The sequence below is a fragment of the Prionailurus bengalensis genome, chromosome B3 (genome assembly GCF_016509475.1).
Source record: "Prionailurus bengalensis isolate Pbe53 chromosome B3, Fcat_Pben_1.1_paternal_pri, whole genome shotgun sequence".
Lineage (NCBI taxonomy): Eukaryota > Metazoa > Chordata > Mammalia > Carnivora > Felidae > Prionailurus > Prionailurus bengalensis.
Window position 1 is genome coordinate 49,315,322 of NC_057355.1, and position 18,612 is coordinate 49,333,933.

General features: G+C 34.7%; 1 protein-coding gene and 1 pseudogene across 1 annotated transcript in view; both read right to left on the reverse strand.

Moving 5' to 3' along the window:
* The window catches only part of PIGB (phosphatidylinositol glycan anchor biosynthesis class B), a 40,900-nt gene that overhangs the window by 8,205 nt on the left and 14,083 nt on the right, over positions 1–18,612 (reverse strand). The window contains exons 6-9 of the mRNA XM_043555375.1: positions 10,865–11,005; positions 3,476–3,527; positions 1,670–1,881; positions 1,004–1,068 (exon numbers count right to left, since the gene is read on the reverse strand). Coding sequence (XP_043411310.1) covers positions 1,004–1,068; positions 1,670–1,881; positions 3,476–3,527; positions 10,865–11,005 — 470 coding nt within the window. The remainder of the gene's footprint in view (positions 1–1,003; positions 1,069–1,669; positions 1,882–3,475; positions 3,528–10,864; positions 11,006–18,612) is intronic.
* On the reverse strand, positions 10,070–10,164 carry LOC122469731 (annotated as a pseudogene).

Sequence of the window (18,612 nt, forward strand, 5' to 3'; positions counted from 1 at the left end):
TGTTCTGTTTGATGCCTATATTTTTGTGCCTGCATTTTTATATGACGTAAGACTATAGAGACACAAATGACCTTTGGTTTCAGTACTTCAGATGTATCAAATATTTAGATTGTGTGTGTGTGTGTGTGTGTGTGTGTGTGTGTCTATCAACTGAAGACAGTACATCTGAGATCTGTACATGATGTATACTTGGTCAAAGGTGGCTGCTTAACCTTGGGTGGTTTGCTGTTTTTTGGTTTTGTTTTGTTTTGTTTTTTAAGTAAAAAGTTTGATGCCATTGACTACCTAGTTTTTCCCAGCCTCCAGTCTCAGTTGATTACTTACTTCTTCCCTCCCTAGTTCAGTGATTTTTTTTTTTTTTTTTAGTGATTTGAAAGAAGCCAACAGTCATTTATTCTGAATTAAACTTGCAGTTAGTAGTTTCAATTTCAGTTTTTCCAAACCAACCAATGTAAAAATTCACATTTTCCAGAGTTGAGGAATAGAAGACTTTGTACAAGTCATATGTAAAAAAAAAAATTACTGCAAAGACCTAGTGGAAAAATGGAGAAAAGGTCAAAAATAAAATCAGAGGTATGCATCACTTTAAAAATTGCATAGGCATTAGAGTGAGTCTTAAAGGGGTAGATGTGTACAAAGAAACATTAAAAAGTAGTTTCAACAGCTATAAATATATTTTTTATTTATGGAATGAAGAATTTCATAGTCTAATCATAAACTTAAAATGCTAAATAGACCTATTCCATTACTTTATAGGGAAAGATTTCTAACAGCCAGAAATATTACCACCCAAAGGCTTTGGATATTAAATCCTGTTTTTATTTCACATTACAGGACACAGGAAAAAGTAGGCTGCAAAAGGAATACTGCAGTAGTATAATTTGTAATTAGGAATTTCTCATTTAGCTTAGTTAAAAACTATTTTCGTGTTTTATGGAAAATTTATTGTCTTAACTATTTCTATATAAATACAACTTTTTCTATATTAAATAAAAATACTTACCACAGAACACCATGCAAAATGGTAAAACTGGATAGATAAACCTGAATTCTTTGTGGCTCAACATGCTATAATAAAAACAGATATTAAGAGAAAATAGTGTTTTCTCATATTACATGACAGTTTGAGAAATAAATATATTTAAAATGAAATATAGTTAACATCTGTTTTTCTAAATACTGAGACTGAATTTCATGCCTCAGGAAGCAGTCTCTTTTTAGTTATGAGATGATGTGTTAAAAGTAATCCTAACATTTGATGTCACTGTGAAATTCTAAAGTACAATTACATTCTAAAAAAGATTTCTATTACCAATCCAACTAAGTCCTATTACTCAAATTTGGAATAAAGATATATACATTTTCATTGAAAAATATAATTTCTCTGGTCCTTCAGTACTTAAAATTTTGGTAGTTTCAATTTTTAGAAGCAAATAAAATGTTTTCAACTTCTTAAAAATTGATTGTAATCCTTGACAAGTGAACTAAAGATATCAGAAGTATTCATTCTGAGCATCAGCATAATTATTATCTTTTCTGTCTGCTAAATAATATCAGTAACGAATCATGAGTTAACACATCTCCAGAAGACAGTTTACTTTTTGAAGAATTTAGTTAATTTCTTGGTAGCATTAAAAAAGTCTAATTATTTGCACAAATAGAATCTTACCTGTAAACTAGCAGTGTCCACAGTATAGTTACCAAAAGTATTCGGTACCTCTTTGGGGCCAGAAAGCAGCCATGAATAAAGAATGGTAAGTGAGTACCCAAAACAGCTGGAAATCCTTGACTGAAGTACCAATGCCATGGATGAGAACCATAAAACGTTCCCAAATTCTGTAGCACGTTAAATTTCAAAAAATTATATTGAACCAGGGTCCACTGGGATAGTTGATGGAAAAAGAAATAGAATTGTATTAGTGCCAGGTATGAATCTTTGGCATTAGAGAATTTGGCAGAATCTTGGCATTAAATCAGGAATGAAGTTAAAAAAAAAGATGATAGTTTATATTAATAATTTTGACTAATGACCACATGAAATCATTTTTTTTTTAATTTTTTTTTTCAACGTTTATTTATTTTTGGGACAGAGAGAGACAGAGCATGAACGGGGGAGGGGCAGAGAGAGAGGGAGACACAGAATCGGAAACAGGCTCCAGGCTCTGAGCCATCAGCCCAGAGCCTGACGCGGGGCTCGAACTCACGGACCGCGAGATCATGACCTGGCTGAAGTTGGACGCTCAACCGACTGCGCCACCCAGGTGCCCCATGAAATCATTCTTTATTCATTTTTTTAAATTCCAAGTTTTAATATGTTCTTTTGATTTATAAGCTAGTTTCTGCAGTTTAAGAAAGCATGATTAAATGTTGATGTGTATTTTGATAATATAAGTTTTACATGCAATAATAGATAAAGATCCTCAAAAATAGTTTTTATATGAGTATGTGTGTTACTGATATTCAAAACTTTAGTACCTTATGATATCACACATTATTAAGATAAAGCTTTGAAAACATTACCATTTGAATTAAAGCACAAAGAAGATAGTAACATCAACAACAGTAGGTAACAGTAAGTGGTCATTTCTCCCAGGCACTGTTGTAAGTAAGTAAGCCTTTACATGCAGTATCTCATTTAACTCTTCAGCCTTATGAGACAGATACCACAGTTATTTCCAGATAGGGAAGGTACATAATATGGCAAGAAAGGTACATAACTTATCCAAGGTCACATAGGTAATAATGAGGGCACTAGCTTTCAAACTGTGTCCGTTTGATTCCAGAGCCCCTAAGTGACTTAAAATCAAGGAACTTAAAACAACCAAAGGCCATTACCAACAGTCATGACATTAAAATGTCAAACAAGGGGCGCCTGGGTGGCGCAGTCGGTTAAGCGTCCGACTTCAGCCAGGTCACGATCTCGCGGTCCGTGAGTTCGAGCCCCACGTCAGGCTCTGGGCTGATGGCTCAGAGCCTGGAGCCTGTTTCCGATTCTGTGTCTCCCTCTCTCTCTGCCCCTCCCCCGTTCATGCTCTGTCTCTCTCTGTCCCAAAAATAAATAAATGTTGAAAAAAAAAAATTAAAAAAAAAAAAGTCAAACAAAATGCTTGAAGAATAGAGAGTATTTGAATTAATTTGGAATTCTGAATGATTAACTTGGGGTCAATTAAAATCATTTAAAAAGTTAACCTTTATTGTTAACAAACCTGACTTAATTGTACAAACTTGACAAAAATGTCATAAAATAGACTCCTTTTAACTTCAACTAGGAATACAAAATTATGTTTTATAGAAAGCACAGCAAATTGAATGAAAGGTATATGCCAATCCTTTTTTTTAATGTATCCCATAAAATTTTAAAAAAGTGATTTGCCTGTGTTCCCAAATATTCACAGATTAAGAAGTCAGGTTGAGTTTTTAGTGTAATAAATGGTTAAATTAAAAATAGCTGTTAGTTTAATATGTTTTTACTTACTTGACCAAAAAAAACCCGATCAATTATCAGGGACAAACTTAAAGTGATAAATCTGAAAAACAAAACAGAAGAGTGATTAATATTCTGAACCTACTGAAAATCCAATGTTGGCATATGGCTTCGCAAATGCTTGGCATCAAAAGTCACTTTAAAAATGCTTTATAATTTTGCCAACTGAATGTGGATTTACACATGTTGAAAGATCTTCCACTGACAGTGGCTGTATTTAAGGAAAGTTTCTAAATTAATAAACACTGTATTATCTATTGCTGTACAAAATTACCCCACAACCTGGCAACTTAAAACTATGAACATTTATTATCTTACAGTATTGTGGGTCAAGAATCCAAGTGGAGCTTAGCTGGTGTCTCTGAGTCAGAGTCTTTCATGAACTGTCAAAATGTTGGCTGGGGCTACAGTTTCATCTGAAAGCTTCACTGGTCCTGGTGGGGAAATTTGCTTCCACACTCTCTCACATGGCTGTCGAGATCAGGGATCAGTCTCCCATATGTGACCTTTTTCTTTTTCTTTTTTTTTTTTTTTTTTTTAAATTTTTTTTTGCAACGTTTATTTATTTTTGGGACAGAGAGAGACAGAGCATGAACGGGGGAGGGGCAGAGAGAGAGGGAGACACAGAATCGGAAACAGGCTCCAGGCTCTGAGCCATCAGCCCAGAGCCTGACGCGGGGCTCGAACTCACGGACCGCGAGATCGTGACCTGGCTGAAGTCGGACGCTTAACCGACTGCGCCACCCAGGCGCCCCTATGTGACCTTTTTCTTAAGACTACCTCCTAACATGGAGATCGGCACCTCAGGGTGAGCCAGCCAAGACAGAGTAAGGTGGGCACCAACCTGGATGCCACAGTCCTTTTATAACCCAATGTTGGAAGTGTCATCCCTTCTGCCACATTTCTACTTGTCAGAATGGAGTCAAAATGTCCAGCACATGCTCAAAGGAAGGGAATTACACAAGTACATGAATATCAAGGGCATGGGATCAATGGGGGCCATCTCAGAGGCTGCCTACCATAAACATATACACAGAAAAGTACACTATGAATATAAGCTTTCATGAATCATCACTATGTTAACACAGTTGTGTAACTGTCATATAGATTACAGGATATGGAGCATTAGAAGCACTTCAAAAGGCTTCTTCATCTTTCCAACCAATCTCCACTCTCTTCCCAAGGGTAACTACTATCCTGACTTCTGATAGTGTAGATGTTTTGCCTTTTATTGAGTTTTACAAAAATGAAATCACACTATATGTACTATGTCCAGTTTCCTTCGATCATTATGTTTATGAGATTAAGCCACAGTTTTTTGTATATTTCAGTAGCTCATTCATTTACAATACTATATAGTATTCCACTGAATACGAATAACATACCACAATGTATGTATTCTGTTGATGAACACTATGCTTCCCTTTTTTAACAGTGCTATGAATGTTCTTTTATGCAACTTTTGTTTCCCATATACATTTCTGCTGAGTATATACTTAGGATTGAAATTACTGGACCCTAGGGTTTATGTGCAATCAGCCTTAATAAATTCTTACAGTTTTCCAAAGTGGTTGTATCAATTTATATTCCCACAGGAATATGTAAGGGCTCTGTATCTTTTTAGGCCATTTGGGTAGATGTACACTAGCATGTCATGATGGTTTTAATTTACATTTCTTTGATGACTAATGAGGTGAGTATCTTTATACTTCTTGGCCACTTAAATTTTATCTTTTGAAGTTCAGGTCTTTTAATCAATTTTCTATTGCTACCTTGCAGATTTTAACAAGTTCTGTATATAATTGATTGGAATTTTTTTCTTGGTGATGTTTTTTGTATTGCATATATCTTCTGGTCTGTGGCTTGCTTTTTCACTCTCAGCGGTGAATCTGATGAACAAAAGTCTTAAATATTAATGTATTCAAATGTATTTATCTTCTCCTTTATAGTTAATACTTAACTATATTCTATTTAGGAAATCTTTGCCTGCCTCAAGTTCATGGAGATATTCTATCATATCCTGAAGAAGTGCCACTCTCTTACCTTTACGTTAAGATCTATAATTCTTTTGGATATTTATTCATTCATTTATTTGCTTATGGGAAGAGGAGTTAAAGTTAATTTTTTCCCAAATGGATATCCAGCTAATTATATATTTATTGAAAAAAATTATCCTTTCTCTACTGCCTTATCACTGTTGTTATAAATGAGCGATTATATGTCTAGGCCTGTTGCTGGACTATTGTGTTCCACCAGTCTATTTGTTTTACCTTGCAATAATTCTAAGTTATTTTAATTACTGTAACTTTGTAATAAGTCTTAATATCTATTAGTTTAAGTCTTCCAACATTTTTTTTCTATGATTCTTTTAGCTAATATTGGTATTTTGCATTCCACTGAAAAATTTAAAATCAGCTTTATCTCTTCATACACATACACACCCCATACTGGGCTTTAGTTGGAATTGCACTTAATATATAGATCACAATTTGGAGAGAACTGATATCTTTAAAATATTGAGTCTTCTGTCCATGAAGATAATATATATACTCTTCCATTTATTTAGGTCTTCATTAGTTTCTCCCCAAGTTTTATAACTTCCTGTGTAGAGTTCTTGTACACCTTTCATTATTTTATTCATAGAAATCTGATGTTTTTTGATGCCACTGTAAATTATAGTTTTCCTTTTTTTATTTTGACATAATTCTGAGTGAGAAAAGTTGCAAGAATAGTATAAAGAATTCCCATATATACTTCACCTAGATTCCCCAAAAATTAACATTTTACCTATTTGCTTTATCTTTTTCTTTCCTCTCTTTAAATATGCATTTTTTCCTTAACTGTTTAATAAGTTGCAGACATCATTCGCCTTCATCTCTATACTTTTAGTGGTATTTCCTAAAAATAAGAAAATTCTCTTACATAAACCACAAATAATGAGAACCAGGAAATTAATATTAAATTTTTATGGCTATCTAATTTACACTTTGTTCAGGTTCTGCCAATTGGCCCAATAGTGTCCTTTATACAAAGAAAAAGAAAACCCTGATTATTTTTTGTATTCACTTGTTGTATGTCTGTAGTCTCCTTTAATCTAGAATATTTACTTAATCTTTCCTTATCTTTCATGACTGGCATATTTGAAGAATACAAGTCAGTTTATTTTCTAAAATGTATGTCACTTTGGGTTTGCCTGATGCTTTCTCATGATTAGATTCAGGCTATGCATTATGGCAGTAATACCACAGAAGGGTCAAGGTGTTTTCTCTGCTTCTAATCAGGAGTTTCATGATACTGACCTCTCCAATTACTGGCAATGTTAACTTTGATCACTTCCAAAAAATTTATTTATTTATTTACTTACGATTTTTTATTTTTAAGTAATCTCTGCACCCAATGTGGGGCTCAAACCCACAACCCTGCGATCAAGAATTGCATGCTCTACCGATTGAGCCAGCCTTGGGCCCCTTAACTTTGATCACTTGATTAAGGAAGTATCTGTCAAGTTTCTCTACTGTAAAATTATCTTTTGTAATTAATACATATTTTATAGCAAGATACATTGAGACTACCCACTAGTTTTAGTATACAAATGGCAGTCAGTATTCATATATTGACCTTGTATCCAGTGAGCATGCTGAATTTATTTACTAATCCTAATTGTTTAGATTCTTTTGGATTTCCTACATACAGTCATGCCATATAGTTTTACTTCTTTTTTTCCAAATATTTGTTTTTCTTGCCTTACAGCACTAGCTAGTACATATACTGTTAAACAGCAATGGAAATAATAAGCATACATGTATTGTCTCCAGTCTCCGGAAAAAAGGATTTCAGTGCTTCAAGACTTAGTGTGATTTTGCTGTAACATTTTATAGAAATCTTTGTCATGTTAATGAAGACCCCTTCTATTACACATTTTCTAATGGTTCTTCCCTTCTCTCCCATCATGAATAGGCTTTTAATTTTATCATATGGCTTTTCTGTGCCTACTAAGATAGTCAGATATATTTTTTCCTTTATTCTGTTAATGTCATGACTCATACTGATTGATTTTCAAATACTAAGCCTACTTCACATTCTTGGGCTAAAACCAATCTTGGTTATGTATTCATTCTCCTTTTTAATATATCAGTAGATTCAATTTGGTAAGATTTGTTTAGATTTTTGCATTCATAGTCATGAGAGAGATTGATTTATAATTGACTTTTCTTGCAAGGTTCCTTGTCAGATTTGGGGATCAAGGGTATGGGATCTTCATTAAAGGAGTTGGGAATTTTTTTTTCTTCTATTCTGTGGAATATTTTGTGTGGATTAATGTTTTTTCTTCCTTAAATATATGGTAGCATTCACCAGTTAAGCCATCTGAGCCTGGCGTTTCTTTAAGTTCTTAATTGCAAATTCACTTTATTATATATGGTACTATTCATATTTACTATTTTCTCTTTTGCCAGTTTTGGTAAGTTGTATTTTCCTAGGAATTCATCTATTTTATTTAAGTTGTCAAATTTATTAGCAAAAAGTTGTTCATATTATCCTCTTATCTCCTTAATGTCTACATGATCTATAATGATGTCCCATACTATGTTTTTGTCTTGCTAATTGTTGGTGAGAGAATGTGGCAGCTGAAAGACAACTGAATTATGTTTGATTTTACAGAATGAATGACAAAATGATGTCCCAAATTCTCAAGGTCATGTAAAAGGCAAAAAGAAGTAGGTCCATACATATTAGAAATTTTCCTAAGACTAAAGAGATTTTTCTCCATATTTAGAGATACTATTCTTGTCTGGATATGCAACTGTTTTTTTGTTTGTTTGCTTGTTTTTTCTTTTCTTTTTTTCAAAATAAAAAGCCCAAGGTGTAGAGGTTTTTGGTTCTAGTCCCAGTTCTGACCCTGATCAGCCAAAAGAGCTTGCAGGTATCATTTTCTTCCCTGAACCTCCACTGCCTCATCTACAAAGTGGGAGTGTTTAGATTAGATGAATTTTGTGTTGTTTTTTTTTTTTTTTTAAAGTGAACTCTACCCCCAATGTGGGGCTTGAACTATGACCCTAAGATCAAATTTCATGCTCTACCAACAGAGCCAGCCAGGCACTCTGCAACTGGTTTTGAAAGGATGCATGAGGCGCTTGGGTGGCTCAGTTGGTTTAGTGTCTGACTCTTGATATTGGCTTAGGTCATAATCTCATAGTTTGTGAGTTTGAGCCCCATGTCAGGCTCTGCGCTGACAGAGTGGAGCCTGGTTGGGATTCTCTCTCTCTCCCTCTCTCTCAAAATAAATCTTAAAAAAACATTAAAAAAAAATAAAGTGTCCTTAATACATAAAAGGCTTTTGGCTAGGGCCAAACTCTATGTACCAATACTTGAGAGTGTAAGACTAATTAGGACTGTGAATCATATTTGTCATGCACTGTACAATTTCAAAGTATTTTCATATACATTATCTCATTTGTTCTTTCCTATATTTCCCTTCAAAATAAACAAGTATTTGATCTATATGAATAGGCTCCTTCAGGCCTTTACAACTTGAAGCATGCTGATTCCCTAGACCTGGCAAACTCATGTTCATGTTTGATGTTATTTAAAACTTCCCCTACTTTATAAATGTTTCCCAATATAATGTTTCCCCTTCAAGCAGAATTAGGCTTTTTATTATCTTTTTTCCTATAACATTTTTGTTATATAACTACTTAGAACACTTTATATTGCTGGTCAAGAATTATTGTTATATCTCTTTCCCCCCCCACCAATTTTGACCTTGGGAGCAGACACTGCATCTTCCTCACTTTTGAATCATCAAATGCTTGATACAAAACATCAATACTTGTTGAATGAATAAACTATACATCATATTGCTGATGAGAGAAAAAAGGCTTTTCATCTCCCTGTGTAAAAGCCTACATGATCTGAGCCTCTGCTGTCTCTCTGACCTCATTTATCATGTTCTTCCAAACTCACTTTCCTTTAGCTCAGTCTCATTGCTGTTCCTCAAAAATGCCAAATACACCCTTATGTCAAGGTCTTTGCACTTGCTGGTCTCTGCCTGTAATATTCTTTCCTTATCTCATTATCTCAATTCCTTTAGGTTTTGGCTCCAATGTCACCTTATCCCCATTTACCCTATAAAAAATAACTGCTTCCCTCCTACACTAGCATTCTATGCTTATCTCTTGTTATTTTTCCCTATAGCATGTATTATCAATTGACAAATATATATTACTCATGTTTTTAATGGTCTTCTCCCACTACAATATAAATTTCATAAAGGCAGGGACTTTGTTAAGTTGCTATATCTCTGGCACCTGGGACAGTACCTGGCACATACTAGGATTAAACAAATATTTACTGAATGAATATAATACATTAAAAACAATGTTAATCTGAGAAATGACAGCAGTGGCAACTTGGCTTCCAGATGATTTAGCCCTTTTTGATTCCTACCCAAAAATACTCAGACAGAGTGAATACTAGTATATTAAAAAAATTACTGTTATAAGAGTCAGAATGCATGCAGCCCTTTCAATAAATAATTGTTTTGGATACTCTACTAGATACTTGGGATACGTATGATCCTAGGAGCTCAAAATTAGAAGAAACGGGTTGTTTTTTGCACAGGGGCCATGCTAATCTTCTTTGTATTGTTCCAATTTTAGTATAAACTTTTTTGTTTTTACTGTTTATTTTTGAGAAAGAGAGAGGGAGAGAGAGAGAGAGAGAGACAGAGTGCGAGTGGGGGAGGGGCAGACAGAGACAGAGACAGAGAATCCAAAGCAGGCTCCAGGCTCTGAGCTGGCAGCACAGAGCCTGACTGTGAGATCATGCACTGAGCCGAAGTTGGATGCTTAACTGACTGAGCCACCCAGGTGCCCCCCTAACTTTAGTATATATGCTGGTGAACTGAGCACAGAAGACATGGGTTTCAATCCCAGTTCTATCACAGCTACCAACCAATGACTCTAGCTAACTCGTTTTTAATTTTGTCTGTTTCCTCTACTACAAACTAAAAATACCTACATTGTCTAGATCCAAGAATTGTGATCATGAAATAATACTTAAATACACATTATAAATTATAAAGCCTTACACAAATATAAAAGAATCACGTATTTCTAAAATGTATTTAAGAAACATTTAGGAAATGAAGTATAAAAAGTTCTAAATTAGAAAAATTGCAAAGAATCCCACTGAAGCAAATTAATTACTATTAACCATAATCATAAATATAAAAATATAAAATATAAATTTGGAAATATTGTTTCCTTAGTCTGACAATTCTCATTGACATTAAAAGATATAATAATTGACTACAAATGTAAAATCTTGTTCATAATCTATTTAGGTTATTAAAATTAATAGATGGATTGTAGCCATACTTACCCTATAGGTAAAAACTGATACAGAATAAGATCAAGCTTTTTCTGTTCTTGCCAGAAATGTCTGAAGACCAAAGGTATCCATGGAATGAGAGCTGTGGGACGAATTATGAAGGCAAGTGCCACCAGGGATGAGTACTTGACACTATAAGCAAGGAAAATGTGTTATAGGAAACAAGTTTAGAAGTGATCTACAATTTATGCTGTAATATAACATTTAAAAAAATAATAGCATTTTCCTTTTGGTATAAATAGCTGTGTGATCTTGGGTAAGTTACTTATACTTCTGACTCTTAATTTTTCTTATCCATTAAAAGAGGTAATATCTAAGGTTTTTTCCAGCTCTGATATCCCAATTCTAGTCTTTTAAATTAAGAAGCTATTCATTGTCTTAATGTTGGTCTTGTTTGCTGAAAGGTATACTAATTTTTAGCTATACAACTCTGCCAGTTGCTTTCCTGATGGAAAAATGATCAAGTCTCTCTTAAGGAGATAAAAGAAAGTCACACAAAACCATTCTCTAAGAAAAAGAAAATAAATGCATTTAAGGAAACATTAGGATTATTTAGGCAATGATGAGCTTCCGAGTACATATGATTTTCTTTTGAAAGTAAGCTGCTAATTTTATCCAAATGAAAAATATGTATGTATAATTGATTAAAAAAAACAAACCCTACTATACAAACTCTAAGAGCATGGATAGAAATGTGGATTTTTATTATTAGGACTTCTCTCAATAACTGGCTAAAGGAGACTAATAAGTTAATCATGAGGACTACAGACAGATTATTACATGGAAATACACTTAGCCCTGCTTAAAATTTAAATCAGGGAAAACAAAACAACTTTATGGTACCATTATATATCTATTAACTAATAAGTAGCTATAGAGAAATTTGTGATGTTGGTGAGGATATAAGAGCAGGGATTTCAAATTCAAGTGCCTACAGAGACCACATAAATAATAAAAATGAGTGATGCAGACCATGGGGAGGCTCTGATACACGAAGGAATCTTTGCCCAAAATGTTGCTGGGCCTCTCATTTTTTCAAAAGAAACCAGAAATTCAGATTTTATGTAAGATCTCCCAATTTTAAAATGTTTCCAAGTAGTTTCTTCAAAAAACAAAACAAAAGCCACTGTGCAGGTGAAATAAAATATATTCATAGGTTGGTTTGTTTTGCATACATCCTAATGCAACCTCTGCTGTAGTGAAACTACTAACAGCATCCCCGGATGGATGTGCACTTGTAGTCCTAACCTCACTCCAAACTTTCACACTTGTATTTCTTACTTTTTTTCTGAGTATTTCTACACAGATCTATACTGGCATTCAAAATCAAAGTGTCTGAAATAAGCTCCAAACCTTCTCCGAAAACTGTTCAGTGTCTAATATTTAATAGTATCACTCAGTTTCTCAGTCTTAAAATTTTAGAGTCCCTTAAATAGCAGCATCTCATCCCACACATCCACTTTGTTTCCTTCCCATTCCCATCATTTTACATCAAGTTCTGTCACTTGTCAGGAATATTTGCTATGTCTTTCTTTCTTTCTTTCTTTCTTTCTTTCTTTCTTTCTTTCTTTCTTTCCTTCTTTCTTTCTTTCCTTCCTTCCTTCCTTCTTCCCTCTCCCTCCCTCCTTCCTTTCCTCCTCTCCTCCCCCCTCCTCCCCTTCGTCAAGCTTTCCTTCCTTGCTTTCCTTCCTTCCTTCCTTCCTTCCTTCCTTCCTTCCTTCCTTCCTTTGTATTGCCCTCAAATATCCCTTTACTTAATTAACATCATTGTCATCAGCAACACTTACTGAGCACTTACTTTGTAAGAGACCCTGTGCTATATGTTTTATATAGATTCTCACTGAATTCTAATGAAGACGTTTTATTATCATTTTACCGAAATCAATGCTTAGGTATTCTCACACCATCATTAAATCTTTCATTTATAGTAATTGCATTTTATTTTATTAAAAAAAATTTTTTTAAGTTAATTTATTTTGAGAGGGAGAGAGAGAGAGAATCCCAAGCAGGCTCCGCACTGTCAATGAGGAGCCTGATGCGGGGCTCGAACTCCCCAACTGTGAGATCATGACCTGAGCCGAAGTCGGACAATTAACCGACCGAGCCACTCAGGCGCTCCTGTAATAACTGCATTTTTAAAGAAGTTTGCAAAATGTCATATATTCTAAGGCCAGGAATAGTACCTGTCATGCTTATCCAGGGAAGAATGCTTATGCAGTAGTCGTCTGTGCTACGTGACCTTCCCTGCTTGACTGAATCAGGGGAGGGCATCTGAACCCAGGCAATCTAAGACAGGCTAGTGTGAAACTATGTCCAAATAGGGATAATGCATTTAACAGACCTAATCAGATTTTCTCAAACTGAACGTGTATAGAGAATGTTGGACAGTTGGTAGTGAGGACAGAAATGGAGACTAGCTCTAAGCTTAAAATTAGACAACCAAAACAGATTCACAGACGAGGCTATAAAGACACAACAGAACAGACTTTTCCTCAAAACTGCCTTGGATTCTATAAAATTCATTCATTTCATTTATGTGGCTGAGATATTCTATAATTTTCTTCTGCGCCTGGCTACAAGGTGCCTCTTTTCCTTATTTTTAAATTTCTTTTAATGTTTATTTCATTTTTGAGACAGGGAGAGACAGCATGAACAGGGGAGGGTCAGAGAGAGAGGGAGACACAGAATCTGAAACAGGCTCCAGGCTCTGAGCTGTCAGCACAGAGCCTGACGCAGGGCTCGAACTCGCGGACTATGAGATCATGACCTGAGCCGAAGTCAGATGCTCAACCGACTGAGCCACCCAGGCGCCCCTTCCTTATTTTTATTTTTAACCTTACAGTAAAGCTCTCATCATATAGGTATGCTTAACTGAATGCCTGTTCTTGCAATCAGGAGTCTAATGCAGAAACGATTTTATTTGATTTGATTCTCCCAACAACCTTTTTATATAGGAAGAATGGATACTAGTTTTTTAATTAGATCAAATTCTGGCTTTCCCCCTTTCACTATATCCTAAATACTGGTACTGCAAGAGAATTCTTTCTAAATCATATTTGGTTATGTCATGCTTTTCAAAAGTCTTCAATATTCAATAGTTTCTTACAACCTACAGAATAAAGTCTAAATTCTGCAGAAGGGCAGAGTCCCATTTCTGACTCATCCCTTATTCTTCTCTTCTCACTACAGAACTGAGAACACTAGAGTGTGTGGCAGAATGGACAACCTGTCCACGATAAGATAAAACCCTTTTACAGCCTGTGTTTTTGCTCTTGTTGTTCCCTTTGCTTGGCATTTGCTTCCCCTGTTATATAAGCCCAAATCAGGCCCATATATATATTTTAATTTACTTTTTAAAATTGAAGTATAGTTGATACACAGTATTATTAGTTTCAAGTGTACAATATAGTGATCTGACATGTACATTATAAAATGCTTACCACAATAAATATAGTTATTATCTGTTACTATACAAAGTTATTACATTACTGACTATATTCCCAATGCTATACTTTATATCTTCCTGACTTATTTACTTTATAAATGGAACTTTGTACCTCATAATCCCGTTCACATGTTTTTTCCCATCCAATCACCCCTCCTCTCATCTGGCAACCATCAGTTTGTTCCCTGTATTTGTGAGTCTGTTAAGTTTGTTCATTTGTTTTGTTTTTTATATTCCACTTTAAGTGAAATAATATGGTAATTATCTTTGTCTGTCTGACTTACCTCACTAATATCCTCTAGGTCCATCCATGTTGTTGTAAATGGCAAGATTTCATTCTTTTTTATGGCTAAGTAATATTCCACTGTGTGTGTGTGTGTGTGTGTGTGTGTGTGTGTGTGTGTACACGCATGTGCACGCACACACACACGTGCCAAACCTTCTTTATCCATTAATCTATCAATGGATACTTAGGTCGCCTCTGTATGTTGCCTATTGTAAATAATGCTGCAGTAAACATAGAAGTGTGTATTAATGTTTTCATTTTCTTTGGATAAATACCCAGATGTGGAATTGCTGGACTATATGTATGGTATTTCTATTTTTAATTTTTGGAGGAACTTCCATACTGTTTTCCATAGTGGCTGCAACAATTTACATTCCTGCCAACAGCGCATAAGGGATCCCTTTTCTCCAATCCAAGCCAGCACTTATTTTTTGTCTATTTGACATAGCCATTCTGAGAAGTGTGAGGTGATATCTCATTGTAGTTTTTGATTTGCATTTCTCTGATGGTTAGTTATGTTTAGCATATTTTCATGTTTGTTGGCCATCTATAGGTCTTCTTTGGAAAAGTGTCTATTTAGGTCTTCTGCCCATTTTTTTCATGTGATTTTTAATTGTAGTATTCTTTATGTATTTTGGATATTAACCCCTTACCAGATATATCATTTGAAAATATCTTCTCCCATTCAGTAGGTTGCCTCTACATTTTGTTGGTTTCTTTTGATGTGCAAAAAAGCTTTTTATTTCCAGGTAGTCCCAATAGCTTATTTTTGCTTTTGTTGCTCTTGCCTGGGGAGACAGATCTAAAAATATATTGCTAAAACTGACATCCAAGAGTTTACGACCTATTTTGGGAGTTTTATGGTTAAAGGTCTTACATTTAGGTCTTTAATCTGTTTTATTTTTTTGTATATGGTTTGAAAAAAATGGTTGAGTTTCAGTCTTTTCCATGTAACCATCCAGTTTTCCCAACACTACTTTTTGAAGAGACTGTCTTTTACCCATTGTGTATTCCTGCCTAGCTTTGTCATAGATTAATTGACCACAGAAGTGAGGGTTTATTTCTGGGCTCTCTATTCTTTCTCTTTCTTTTTTCTTTTCTTTTCTTTTCTTTTCTTTTCTTTTCTTTTCTTTTCTCTTTTCTTTCTTTCTTTCCTTCTTTCTTTCTTTCTTTCTTTCTGAGAGAGCATGAGCACACAAAATGGGGGAGGGGCAAAGGGAGAGGGAGAGAGAGAATCTCAAGCAGGCTCCATGCCCAGTGCAGAGCCTGATGCAGGGCTCAATTTCATGACAGTGAGATCATGACCTGAGATGAAATCAAGTCAGATGCTTAATCTAGTGAGCCACCTAGGCACTGGGCTCTCTGTTCTGATCCATTGATCTATGTTTTTATTTTGGTGCCAGTACCATACTTTTTTGATTACCGTAACTTTGTAGTATAGTTTGAAATCTGGGAGTGTGATACTTACTGCTTTGTTCTTTCTCAAGATTGCTTTGGCTACTCAGGGCTTTTTGGCGGTTCCATACAAATTTTAGGGTTAATTTCTGAGAAAAATGCTATTGGCACATTGATGAGATAGCTTTGGGTAATATGGACATTTCAACAATATTAATTTTCCAATTCATGAACAAGGTATATCTTTCCATTTACTTGTGTCATCTTCAGTTTCTTTCATGAATGTCTTATAGTTTTAAGAGTACAGGTCTTTCACTTCCTTGGTTAAATTTATTCCTAGGTATTTTTAAAATGCATTTATAAATGGAATGGTTTTCTTAATTTCTCTTTCTGCTAGTTTGTTTGTATAGAAACACAACAGATTTCTATATATTAATTCTGTATCCTGTAACTTTACTGAATTCATTAGTCCTAATAGTTTGTGTTTGTGTGTGTGTGTTTGTGTGTGTGTGTGTGTGTGTGTGTGTGTAGACTTTATGGTTTTTGATATGTAGTATATTAACTGCAGTAGTGAGTTTTACCTCTTCCATACCAATTTCTTTTTCTTGTCTGATTGCTGTGGCTAGGACCTCCAGTACTATGTGGAATAACAGTGGTGAGAGTGGACAGCCTTGTCTTGTTCCTGATCTTAGATGAAAAGCTGAAAGCTTTTAGCTGTGGGTTTGTCATATAAGGCTTTTATTAGGTTAAGGTATGTTCCCTCTGTATCCACTTTGTTGTGAGTTTTTATCCTAAATGGATGTTGAATTTTGTCAAATGCTTTTCTTAATTTTTTTTTAAAGTTTATTTATCTTGAGAGAGAGACAGTGTGAACGGAGGAGAGGCGGGGGGTGGGGGGGTGGAGAGAGAGGGAGTCCCAAGCAGGCTCTGTGCTGCCAGCATAGAGTCTGATGCAGGGCTCAAACCCATGAAACCGTGGGATCATTACCTGAGCTGAAACTAAGAGACAGATGCTTAACTGACTAAGCCACTAGATGCCCCTTGTCAAATGCTTTTTAACCTTCATTTTGTTAATGTGGTATATATATCATGTTGATTTGCTTATATTGATCCTTGCAACTCTGGTATAAATTCCACTTGACTGTGGTAAATGATAACTTTTAATGTATTGTTGAATTCAGTTTGCTAATATTTTGTTGAGTATTTTTGCATCTATATTCATTAGGAATATTGGCTCATAATATTCTTCTTCTCCTTCTCTTTTTTTAGTGTCTTTGTCTAATTTTGTTATCAGGGTAATGCTGGCCTCACAATGAATGAACTTAGAAGTGTTCCTTTGTCTTCAATTTTTGGGTACAGTTTGAGGATAAGTACTAACTTTTCTGTAAAAGTTTTATAGAATTTGTTTGTAAAGGCATCTGATCCTGGACTTTTAGTGGTTAGGAGTTTTTAATTGCTGATTCAATTTCATTAATAGAAATCAGTCTGTTCAGATTTTCTATTTCTTTCTAATTGTCTTGAAAGAATACATGTTTCCAAATTTATCCATTTCTTCTAGGTTGTCAAATTTGTTGGCATATAATTTTTTGTAGTACTTTTATAATCCTTTATATTTCTATGGTGTTGACTGTAACTTCTGTTTCATTTCTGATTTAAGTCCTTTTTTTTCTTGATGAGTCTGGCTAAAGGTTTATCAACATTATTTATCTTATCTTTTTATTTTTTATTTATTTTTTTATAATTGTTTTAAGTTTATTTGTTTTAGAAAGAGAGAGGGGGCATGCACACATGGCAGGGGCAGAAAGAAAGGAGAGAGAGAATTCCAAGCAGGTTCCACTCTGTCAGCGTGGAGTCTGATGTGGGGCTCGAACTCACGAACTATGAGATATGACCTGAGCTGAAATCAAGAGTCAAATGCTTAACCAACTGAGCCACCCAGGCACCCCCTTTTAAAGAATCAGTTGTTAGTTTCACAGATATTTTCTTTTTTTAAATTTCCATTGTGATTTTTTATTGTTTTCTTCTACTAACCTTGGGTTTTCTTTGTTTTTTCTACTTCATTTAGGTACAAGGTTAGATTGTTTGAGATTTTTCTTATTTCTTGAAGTAGGCCTGTTTTGCTATAAACTTCCTTCCTAGAACTGCTTCTGTTGCATTCTAAGGATTTTGCAATGTTGTGTTTCCATTTTTATTTGTCTCAGTATTTTTTGATTCCCTCTTTGATTTCTTTGTTGACCTATTGCTTGTTTAGTAGCATGTTTTTGACCTTCACGTTTTTTTTCCCCCATTTTTTAAAAAAACTGTAATTGATTTCTAGTGTTATACTGTTGTGATCAGGAAAGATGCTTGGTAAGATTTCAGTCTTCCTAACTTTATTGAGACTTATTTTTAGCCTAATATGTGATCTATTGTGGAGGATATTCCATGTGCACTTAAAAAAAAAACAAACGTATTCTAGTGTTTGAAGATGAACTATTCTATGTCTGTTAAGCCCATCTGATTTAATGCGTCAGTAGAGCTACTGTTTTCTGTCTGGACGATCTATTCATTGTTGTAAGTGGGGCATTAAAATGTCCTCCTACTACTGTATTTCTCCTTTTAGGTCTGTTAATA